The sequence below is a fragment of the Rhincodon typus genome, chromosome 29 (assembly GCF_021869965.1).
Source record: "Rhincodon typus isolate 14 chromosome 29, sRhiTyp1.1, whole genome shotgun sequence".
NCBI lineage: Eukaryota > Metazoa > Chordata > Chondrichthyes > Orectolobiformes > Rhincodontidae > Rhincodon > Rhincodon typus.
In genome coordinates this window covers 2543585-2555906 of record NC_063360.1, presented here as the reverse complement: position 1 = coordinate 2555906, position 12322 = coordinate 2543585, and the positions used below count along the sequence as shown (strand labels likewise).

Sequence of the window (12322 nt, the reverse complement as noted above, 5' to 3'; positions counted from 1 at the left end):
CACTGCTGTTACTGAGCATCGGTGGTTGAAGGATGTTTGTGGGCTCCTCTGTCCTGGATGGTGACAAACTTTGAGTGTTGAAGAAACTGCATCCATCCAGGCAAGTGGGGAGTTTTCCTTCACACTTCTGACTTGCGCCTTGCAGATGAGAGACAGACTTAGGGGACCCAGGAGGTGAGTTACTCACTGCAGTATTTCTAGCCTCTGACCTGTTCTTGCAGCCACTATATTTATATGGTGAGTCCAGTTGAGTTTCTAGTCAATGGCAATGCCCCATGATGTGGATTGTGGGGATTCAGTGATAAAGAACAAAGTACAGGCCCTTCAGCTCTCCAAGCCTGACACAGTTTTCTATTGGAAGGGCAAAACACGTCTTCACTTACAGGATCCGTATCCCTCTATTCCCTCCCTAGTCATGTATTCGTCCAGGTGCTGCTATTGTGTCTGCTTCCACCACCTCCTTTGGCAGTGCATTTGAGGCACTCACACTTTGTGAGAAAAACTTGCGTCGCACTTCTCTTAAAAACTCACTCCCCTGCACCTTGAACCTGTGTCCCCTAATAATTCACCCCTCCACCTGGGGAAAATAGCCTCATACTTTCCACTCTATCCATGCCATTCACAATCTTATAAACTTCTATCAGGTCACCCCTCAACCTCCTGCATTCCTGTGAAAACAAACCCAGTCTATCCAACTTTTCTTCTTAGCTAAAATCCCCCATACCAGGCAACATCCTGGGAAACCTTTTCTGTACCTATCCAAAGCATCCATATCCTTCTGGTAGTGTGGTGAACAGAACTGTACGAAATATTCCAAGTGTGGCCTAACTGAAGTTCTATAAAGCTGCAGCATAACTTGCCTATCCTTATACTCAATGCCCCTTCCAATGAAGGCAAGCATGCCATAGGCCTTTTTACTACCGTATCTACCTCCACTGCCACCTTCAGTGATCTATGGACCTGCACACCCAGATCCCTCTGCATATCAATACTCCTAAGGGTTCTGCCATTCACTGTACAATTTCCACCTGCACTTGACCTTCCAAAATGCATCACCTCACAATTGTCTGGATTAATTGTCTATCATTTTTCTGCCCATGCCTCCAACTGATCTATATTCTGCTGTATTTTCTGATAACCGTCCGCATTTTATGCAACTCCACCAATCTTGGTATCACCTGCAAACTTACTAATTAGACAAGCTATGTTTTCCTCAACCTCAGAACAGCAGAGGTCCCAGCACTGAGCCCTGTGGACCACCACTAGTCACAGCCCTCCATTCCAAAAAGCATCCTTCCACTGCTACCCTCTGTTTCCTATGATTAAGCCAGTTCTTTATCCATCTCCAAGCTCATTCCTGATACCATGTGACCTCACCTTTTGTACCAGTCTGCCATGAGGGACCTTATCAAAGGCTTTACTGAAGTCCATATAGACAACATCAACTGCTTTTCCCTCAGTCATCTTCATCACCTCCTCAAAAACTCAATCAAGCTAGTGAGACACGACCTCCCCTGCACAAAACCATGCCATCTATCACTAATAAGTCCATTTGCTTCTAAACGAGTTTAGATCTGGTCCCTGAGAATCTTTTCCAATAATTTCCCTACCACCAATGTGAGCATCACACGCCTGAAATTTCCAGGATTATCCCTGTTACCATTCTTAAACAATGGGACAACATTGGCCATTTTCCAGTCCTCCAGGACCTCACCTGTGGCGAAAGAGGATACAAAGATGTTGGTCAATTGCTCCAGCAATTTGTTCTCTCGCCTCCCTCAATATTCTGGGATAGATCCTATCAGGACCTAGGGACTTATCTACCTTAATACTTTTTAAGACGCACAACACTTCTTCCGTTAATAGCAACTCAGTTTCGAGATTCAACACTCCCTTCCCTGAGATCATCCTCCACCAATTCCCTCTCTTTGGTGAATACCATCACAAAGTATTTGTTTAGGACAACAGTGAATGTCATGGAGTGGTGGTTTGATTTTCTCTTATTGGAGATGGTCATTGCATAGCATTTACATGGCACTAATGTCACTTGCCAGTCCAAACCTGGATATTGTCCAGATCTTGCTGGATTTGAACATGGGCTGCTTCAGTATGAGGTGTTGTGAATGATGCTGAACACTATGCAAATCAGTGAATATCCTCACTTCTGACCTTACAATGGAGGAAAGGTCATTGATGAAGCAGCTGAGGATGGTTGGGCCTGGGACACTATCCTGAGGAACTCTTGCAGAACTGAGATGACTGACCTTCAACAACTTCAACCATCTTCCCATGTGTCAGGTACGACTAACCAGCAGAGATTTTGCCCCGATTCCAGTTATGCTCCTTGATGCCACACTCGGTCGAATGCAGCCTCGATGTCAAGGGCTGTCACTCACATCTGAAATTCAGCTCTTTTGTCCACGTTTGAATGAAGGCTGTAATGCGGTCAGGAGCTGAGTGACCCAGGCAGAACTCAAACTGGGCGTTGCTAAGCAGGTGCTGGTTAGCACTGTTGATGACACCTTCCAATGCTTACTGATGATCAAGAGTAGACTAATGGGGTGGTAACTGGCTGGTCTGTATTTGTCCTGCATGTTGAATATTGGACATATCCGGGCAAAACTGGTAATGATTCAGCTATTCCCATTCATGGGATTTTGATTAGATACTACTAACATGTATCATTAACTTGGTTGCTTCCTATTCACAGATGCTGCTGGACCTGATCATTTCTAGCACTTTGTTGACAATCTCCTCTTACCTTGCACCATCAACACTATTGATCTTCCCTGTACCCCCCCCCACCCAGTTTCCATAAGGGCTTAATTCCCAGTATCCAGTTCTGACAAAATTCATCAACCTGAAATATTAACTCTGTTCACAGATGCTGCCTCATTTGCTCAGCATTTCCTGTATTTCTGGTTTTTATTTATTGAAAACATTTTTGTTTACTACCATTACAGAATTGCTTTTATTCAACTATTTCAGCTCTAAGATGAGTTAATTTCTCTGCTGCCTCTGCAGGCCTCTTCCACAACTGCTAACCAGGGTTTTAAATACAGAATAGTCCAAAATTTGGAGAACTGCTGACTGATTTTACCACTTCATCTGTATTAAGGCACACAACTCTCTCAACTTGGAATGCATGGTGGCTCAGTGGTTAGCACTGCTGCCTCACAGAGCCAGGACCCAGGTTTGATTCCACCCCCAGGCGACTCCCTGTGTGGAGTTTGCATATGCCCCCCGTGTCTGTGTGGGTTTCCTCCCACAATCGAAAGACGTGGTTAGGTGGACTGGCCATGCTAAATTGCACATAGTGTCCAGGGAGTAAAGGTTACGTGGATTAGTCATGGGAAATACAGGGTTACAGGGATAGGGTGGGGGAGTGGGTCTGGATGGGATGTAATTTGGAGGGTCAGTGTGGACTTGATGAGCCAAGTGACCTATTTCCACACTGTTGGGATTCTATGGAACTAATTGAGAAATTATACTGAAAGCCAACCAACAAAGAGAGCTCGAAGTACACAGGTGAGTACTTTTCACCAGTGAAGTATTTATTTCATAATAGAAGGCACCAACATTGTCCTGATAATGCATTGCTGAAATCAGTGTTGTTGTTCTGGGAAAACTGCCAAGAACTCATTGTTTCAAAATATTTTAATCACGTTGTTGTGCTCCCTTTGCAAACCCGAAGCTGACTAGAAGCAAACTCTACCTCAGCCAAGATACAACAATTTTATTTTACTTCTTAAATCCTGCACCTGTTCTTGGCTGATCACAAGTGGTGTGGAAATGAAAGGATAGGCTTGGGGGCCGCTTTGCAGAACACCTACGCTCGGTTCGCACTAAACAACTGCACCTCGCAGTCGCGAACCATTTCAACTCCCCCTCCCATTCCTCAGACAACATGTCCATCCTGGGCCTTCTGCAGTGCCACAACGATGCTACCCGAAGGTTGCAGGAACAGCAACTCGTATTCCACTTGGGAATCCTGCAGCCCAATGGTATCAATGTGGACTTCACAAGCTTCAAAATCTCCCCTCCCCCTACCGCATCCCAAAACCAGCCCAGCTCATCCCCGCTTCCCTAACCTGTCCTTCCTCCCACCTATCCCCTCCTCCCACCACAAGCCCCACCCCCATCTCCTACCTACTAACCTCATCCCGCCCCCTTGACCTGTCCGTCCTCCCTACCTCCCCACCTACACTCACCTTTACTGGCTCCATCCCCGCCTCTTTGACCGGTCTGTCTCTTTTCCACCTTTCTTCTCCTCTATCCATCTTCTGTCCGCCTCCCCCTCTCTCCCTATTTATTTCAGAACCCCCTTCCTCTCCCCCATTTCTGAAGAAGGGTCTAGGCCCGAAACATCAGCCTTCCTGCTCGAGCTGTGTTCATCCAGCTCTACACCTTGTTATCTCAGATTCTCCAGCAACTGCAGTTCCTACTATCTCTGATAACTTTATATCAGCTGGGTTTCTCATACTGTGACTCCTGGGACAGAGTACAACAATGTGGAGGTGATATTGAACTCATGTAAAACACTGGTTTGACATCAACTGGAAATTTGTACCTCGTTCTGGGCACATAACTTTCGGAAAGATATGGAGGTACTGGAAAGAGTGCAGAAAACATTTACAAGAGTGTTTCTGGGGATGAGGAATTTCAGTTATGAAAATAGATTGGAGAAGCTGGGACTCGTTTTCCTGAGAGAAAAGAAAGCCGAGAGGAGATCTAATTGGGGTATTCAAAATCATGAGGGTCTGGAGGTAGGGGAAAAACATTCCCACTCATGAAGGGATCAAGAGCAGGTGGGCAAGAATGAAGGTACTTTGCAAAACCAAATCAGAAAAAAAATTTTTCACGCAGCAAATCATTAAGGTCTGAAATGCATTTCCAGATGGTGGAGGCAGGTTCAACTGAAACATTCAAAAAGGGAACAAGATTGCCATCCAAAAAGGAATAATGTGCAGGGTTACAGGAAGAGCTAGGAAAATAGAAATGTGAATTACTCATTGAGAGCTGGTGCAGACACGATGGTCTGAAAAGCTGAACAGAAGGGAAAGAGGTATACTGAGAGATTTACGACTTCTTATTCCTACTATCCTCATGGCCAGATCCAAAATATGAGAAAATACCCTCACAGGAAAAAAAAGCAAGGTCGTACCCTTTTTTCATCACAATATAACTATGTTTACACTATAAACCTTTAAATTTGGTAATTTGCTCCTTATGTCTAGGAAGGATGAATGCATTGTCCAAGATTATTTCACAGTGGTGAAAATAACCAGTTATAGAATTGTACAGCTGTTTAGCACGGAAACAGATCCTTTGGTCCAACTTATCACGCCAATTAGATATCCTAAATTAATCTAGTCCCATTTGCCAAAGAGTTTGGCCCATATCCCTCTAAGGCTTTCCTATTCATATACACATCCAGGTGCCTTTTAAATGTTGTAATTGTATTGATATCAGACTTTTTTTTGGTGGTTTTTAATTATTGTCTACAATCATTGGGTGTGATGGGTTCATCATTTTGCCTGCTTTAAAGTGCACATAATTTCTTCAAATCGTGGGGATGATTGAGAGAACACAGTTCAAAGGAAGACCACTTTAGGAGATTCTAGCTTGAAACCCTGCTGGGGGCTGAGGCAGGGGGTGGGGGTCCTCTTGCGGCAAAATGGTAGTGTCCCTACCCCTGGACCAGGAAATCAGGGTTCAAGTCCCACCTGCTTCACAAGTGTCATAACATTTCTGAATCAGATGATCAGAAAAATGGGTCAAAGCCTGTTGGGACTTTCCCAAACTCCTTTTGTTTAAACATTAGCTCTCAGTTCAAACCACCTGGACACTGTAATAATCCTGACAATGTGACATGTAGACACCAAGGTGACAATTAGAAGTGAAACCCAGTTTCTGTAACCTTGTACCATGTTACTTTGTATTTTTGATGATGTAGCAACATTAAGTACAGAATAAATGGAAACTAATGAAAATGAATCACAGAGATCCTGCAGGATAGATATATAGTCAAGATCAGCAATCTCAGATGAAATAAGTTAAAAACGGAACAGAAAGTGAAACAAAAGAAAACAAAAGGAAAAAGGAAAAATTATCACCGTGTTTCTCAAGGAAATGTAGTTCTATGGAACAACTGCAGTGATGAGAAAGATAATCTGCCATCTCTACCATCTAGGAGGACAAGGGCAGGACATACATGGGAATGCCAGCATCTACAAGTTCCCCTACAAGTCACTCACCATCCTGACTTACATAAGAACATTAGAACTCAGAGCAGGAGTAGGCAATTTCAAACCCTTTAATACAATCACGGCTGATCTCATGTTGGCCTCAACTCCACTTTCCCACCCATCTCCATAATTCTTTAAGCTATTACTAATTAAAAGTCTGTCTCACTTTTCCTTAAAATTTATTCAGTGTCCTGGCATTGACCACACTGAGGTGATGAATTCCATAGAATCATGACTCTTTGTGAGAAGTAATTACTCCTATGTTTTAAATTTGCTACCCCTCATCCTTAAACTATGACTTTTTGTTCTAGATTGCTCCATGAGGAAGCATCCTGTCTACATCTACTCTATCAATCCTCTTTATCATCTTATGAGATAGTCATTAGAGAACTACACCACAGACCCATGACCCATTTTATCTGCACCAAAAACAACCAGCAGACTATTCTAATCCCATGTTCCAGCACTTGACCCACAGCCTTGTATGCCTTGGCATCACACGTGCGCATTCAAATACTTCTTAAAATGTTACGAGGGTTGCTGCCTCCACTATTCTTACAGGCAGCGAGTTCCAGATTCCCACCAACCTGAGTGAAAAACGTTTTCCCTCACATCTGCTCGAAACCTCCTGCCTCTTACCATAAGTCTATGCCCCTGGTCATTGATCCCACCAGTAGAAAGGTTTCTTCCTGTCTGTCCTATCGATGTCCCTCAATTTTATACATCTCCATCATATCCCTGCCTCAGTCTCCTTTGCTCCAAGGAAAACATCCCTAGTCTGTCCAATCTCTCTTCACAACTAAAAACTGTCCAGCCTAGGCAACGTCCTGCTAAATCTTCTCAGCTCTTTCTCTAATGCTTTCACATCCCTTCTACAATGTGGATTCCAGAACCGGCCACAGTGCTCTAACTGTGACCTAACCAACATTTTATACAGTTCTAGCAAAAACCTCCCTACTCAAATCCAAGCCTTGGTTAATAAAGGCAAGAATCCCAAATGCCTTCTTAACCATTTTATCCACTTGTCCTGATACCTGGAGGCATCAGTGTATTTACACAGCCAGGACCCTCTGATTCTCGGTGCTTCTCTGGATCCTACCATTCACCGTTATTCCCTTGCCATGTTCATCCTGTCTCAAGTGCATCACCTCGCATTTGTCTGGATTGAGCTCCATTTGCTACTGATCAGGCCACCTGACCAGCCTGTCTATATCCTCCTGTAATCTAAGGCTATTCTCCTCACCATTTAACATCCACCAACTTTTGTACCATCTGCAAAACTTACTGATCAACCCTCCTACATTCGAGTCTAAATCATTTGTATTAAATACAAACAGCAAGGGCCCCACCACAGACCCCTGTGGGACCCCACTGAGCAGAGATTTCCAGTTTGAAAAGCACCCCTCAATTACTAACTTAGATCTCTTCTCATTCTTCTAAACTCCAGAGAGTAAAGGCCTTAACTGCTTAATCTCTTTTCATAAGACAAATGCCTTATTTCTTGACCTTCCTCTGAATTGCTTCCAACACAACTACATCCCTCCTGAAGTAGGGAGACCAAAATTGTATGCGTTACTCCAGGTGCTGTCTTACTAATGCCTTGTACAGTTACAGCAATACTTCCTTACTTTTATGCTCTATTTAGCAATAAATGCCAAAATTCCATTACTTCCTTATTACATGCTGTACCTGCATGTTAAATTTCAAACTTGGAACTATAATTTCCATTCCTTCACTGTCAGTGGTCAAAATCCTGGAGCTCCCTTCCTAAAAGCACTACATGAAGTACAGCAGTTCAAGAAGCAGCTCACAAATCATTTTCTCAAAGACAACTTGGAATGGGCAATAAATGCTGGCCCAGTTAGCAATGCCCATATCCCATGCAAGATTTTTGTTTTAAAGTTAAGAGAAACACTAATAATGCACGGGTCCAGGCTAGTTTTCTAGAAGCATGCGTGCAAATCCTACAAACGGTAACTGGTGTTGTCTCCTCTCAAACTCCAGCAGGGTGAGCCAGCCCTCACTTGGTCTGGCCTATATGTAATTCCAAACCCACACAAAATGCAGTTGACTCTTAACCACCCTCTGAAATAGCCTAGCAAGCCTCTCAATTCAAGGGTATTTAGGGATGGGCAAGAAATGCTGCCCTTGCCAGCAATTCTTACCTTCCATTAGAAAAAAATAAAGTTATCTTGTGATCATTGCTTGTGAACTGCAAGTACCTAGTTGATCACAGCCCCATAATTGCAGGACCTTACTGTGTACATATCACATCAAGCTCTTAAGTTAGTCACCATCATGATTTGGAAATATATCGTCATTCCTTGGGTGTCGCTGAGTCAAAAATACTGGAATTTCCTCTTAATAGCATTGTGGGTTTATCTACAGCACATGCCTTCCTGAACTACTGCAATCCATCCCCCCACCACCTTCTCAAGGGCAACCACGGTCAGGCAATAAATGCTGGCTAGCCAGTGATGCCCATGTCCCACGAGTGATTTAATAAATACACGTTGAAACAGCTTGAGATTGTGAAAGGTGTTATATCAATGCAACTTTTTTTTTATGTAAAGACTAATACTGAGTTGGAGGAGGGAGATACAAAAGATCACAGATAAAAGATAGTAATGACAACAGAATTAAACCAAGGCACTAAGCATTCGACTCCCAAAGCCTATGTTGTCACATTATGGAGTCTCCATGCTTAAAAGAGTACAGTATTTCCTTTTGTACTCTTCCGCCGATTCACAACTCATCGGAGCACTTCCTTTCCCCTGGAGCGTCAGTCAGGAGGATAACAGAGGCGCTACAAACTCGCCATCTTCTCAATAACGTGACTTCTGCTATCTGTTTTACTGATCGTGTTTTTCTTTTGCAAAAACCTTGATCTCTGTCCTCCACTTCATTATAGATAAGCGGAAAGCCATGAAACGTTGGAGACGGAAGAAACCACGTTTAGAGAGAATAAAGCACAATGACAACCAATAAATAGCGACAAGCATTGGTGAGAGCTGAGATTTAGCTATAAAAGAACTCATTGCAGACAACTGAGTACAGAGAGCCAGTTGTTAGTTAAGGAGCAATTAAGTTAGTTGGAGAGAACTAATTGCAGGCAGCTAGTTAATTGGTAAAGTCGCTGTTTTGTTTAGGTTTATCAATCTCACCTCCATCTGCGAATTGTTCGGTGAAGTAGACAGTGGACTGGACAAGGCCAGCCACGGAGCACAACAGTAGGAACGGCAGCAGCATTTCTGTGAGCACCAAGCAGAACGGGCATGAACAGCGCAAACCTGTAACAGAAAGAGCACTGACTCCCGGCTCGGACTGTCTGGTTCAACCCCTTCTCTCCACACGGCTTCAAACCATTGGCCACAGTCAGCAGCGGCCCGGCAAATCAACTCCAAACACGTTTTTCCGTCCTTCTAGTTCCTGGATGATTCCAGACGGCCGCATCTCTTGTTGCGGTCTCTTTCCTGTATTGTTTTTTGTTAACACCAGAATGGCCAAATCCGAGGAATTTACTCGAGAATAAATTACTAGCTCAGCATATGGTTGAATGTAAAATGTCATAAGGGTAACAAATTATCCGGATTGGAGCTTCAATATTTGGCTCACTGTTCATAGGATTAAAAACTAAATTCTCAGGGTCATTTGGATTGTGTAATCGAGTGCTTAAAATTTCTCTTCGGATCATTTGACTTGAGCGATGGAGCAAATAGGAAATTCAGTTTATTTTTGTAGAAAGTTGAATCATAGACAACATGAACAAAGAAATGAATATCATTCACAGAACAACGGAATAATACATAAACCTACTGATTTACCCGATTTTACATGACAGAGACGCCCGGTGCGATGAGAACAGTGACTGAGCACATGGCCAAATCTGAGCTGTCAGAATTTGAAAAACGATTTGTCATATTTGATCAAACTGATTTAATTGTTTATGTTATTTATTATGATTCATGCACTGGATAATGTGGATAATGTTGGGAATTTGCTCAGTAAATTTGCAGATTACATCTTGGGAGGTTTTACTGTGTTTTACACACTACATAAAGATACAATGCAACCAAGTGCAAAATGAGATAGGTGTGCTAGAGGAATCCTCCAGTTTACATACATAGATTTCTGCAGGTTGGTAGAGCCAATAGAGAATAATACTACGGCAGATTGAAAAACATTGTGTAACTGTGCAAGGTCACTGAAGGGTCACGATTAATGTAGAGAAACAGTAGCTAATGCTAAAAGATATTGAATTGTATGAATAGAAATATTTAATATAAATCAAAGGGCACCATCAATGGGAGGAAGGAATTGTTTAGTCATGATGCTACATCAAATTGAATAGTCCTGTCAAAGTTGAGCAAGACAGTATGAATGGATGCTTTGAATGTGTAAAACACTTGTTCCTGACTCAACTCGTGAGGGAATCAGCTTCCATTTACCCTTGTCCAAGTCTAAACATCATTTTATAATCCCCCTTAATTTTGTTCTAAAAGATTCAATTTTTCACAGGTATTTCTTCATTAAACCACTCTTTGCCTGCTTTGAGTGAGTTTTCACTGAACCTACATTTTTTTGTGGTATACATTAATTTGCATGTACGTATTGGTGGCCTGATCAAGCGCTTTGCTGATGACACAAAAATTGGTCAGGTGATTGATGCTGAGGATAAATCAATGTACTTGTCAGATGGGGCAGAAATGTGGAAAATGGAATTCAATCTAGAGATTTCTTGACAGATATATGAATAGGCAGGGAATATGGACTGACAGATTTTAGTTTAGAAAGGCACTGTGTGTCAGCACACTCTTGGTGGGCAGAAAGGTCTGTTCCTATGCTGTACTGTTCTTTGCATCTTTGTAGTATTGAGGTAAAGCATGCAGGAGATCAAACAGGACAAAAAAAGTACACAATTAATAGGAGAAAATGGAGAGGTGTAGAGAAAAAATGGAGTAAATGACCACAGATCTCTGAAGGTAGCAGGTCAGGTCGATGAGATAGTTAAGTCGAAATATGGAATTCTTTCCTTTATTAGCCAAAATCTAGAATCCAAGAGCAGGGAGGTTATGCTGGAGCTGCAAAATCATTTGGCCACAACTTGAGTAGTGTGAGTAGTTCTGGCCCCCTCATTAAAGAAAGGACATAACTGCACGAGAGAGAGGACTGGAAGATTGTAGCCATGAAGAAAGACTGGTTTTATCAGGCTATCCAAACTGCTAGAAAAACTCAGCAGGTATGGCAGCATCAATAGTGAGAAAGAGTTCAACATGACTCTTGGAGCTGAACAGGACTGTAAGAGTATGGTGAATTTTATGCTGTAGAAATAAAGGGGGAGGAGAAGCAAGTGGAATGTAATGGGGAAAGTGCCCCAGAGCAAAAGGCAAAGGTAGTTGAGAAGGGACATAGATGAAGAGTAGTTAATAGCAGTAGACAATGGATCAGCTTTACGAAGAACAAACTCATGCAAACATGACACTGAGCGGGGAGAGGTAATTAAAATGCAGGACAGAGTTCATGATCTGAAGTTGATGAGCTCAGTGTTGAGCCCTGAAAATTTGTAAAGTGCCTAAGTGGAATTGGATAGGCTAGGATTGTTCTCTTTTTGGAATAGAGGAGGCTAAGGGGAAATTTGAATGAAATGTATAAAATGGTGAAGGGCCTGGATAGCATGGATGATAAGGACCTTTTTACTTTAGCAGAGAGGTCAGTAAGTGGAGGCATAGATGTAAAATTATTGCTAGAAAGATTAGAGGGGAATTGAGGAAAGCTTTTTTTAAACTCAGGAGATGCTAAAATTCACTGCAAGGAAGGGCAGCCAAGGAGGGAAAAGTATGTGGAAATGCAAGTTAAGTGCCATAACTTCCAGGACTACAGACCAAAATCAGGTAAGTGCGATTAGGCGTGGCCATTCATTATTTGACTGGTATAAGTAGCCTCTTTCTGCGCTGTAAACCTTTTATAATTCAGCATTCTTGTTTTCTTCATTCTTTCAAGGGATGTCAGCATCGTTGGAGAGGCCAATATTGGTTGCTTTTTCATAACTGTACTTGAGAAGTTGTTGATGGGCC

At 42.6% G+C, this 12322-nt stretch overlaps 1 protein-coding gene across 1 annotated transcript in view; it reads right to left on the bottom strand.

Moving 5' to 3' along the window:
- Positions 1–9591, bottom strand: part of LOC109927429 (calreticulin-like) — a 40477-nt gene extending 30886 nt beyond the window's left edge. The window contains exon 1 of the mRNA XM_048614096.1: positions 9413–9591. Within this exon, the coding sequence (XP_048470053.1) occupies positions 9413–9497 (85 nt within the window). The 5' untranslated portion in view covers positions 9498–9591. The remainder of the gene's footprint in view (positions 1–9412) is intronic.
- Between the last annotated feature and the right edge of the window lie 2731 nt (positions 9592–12322).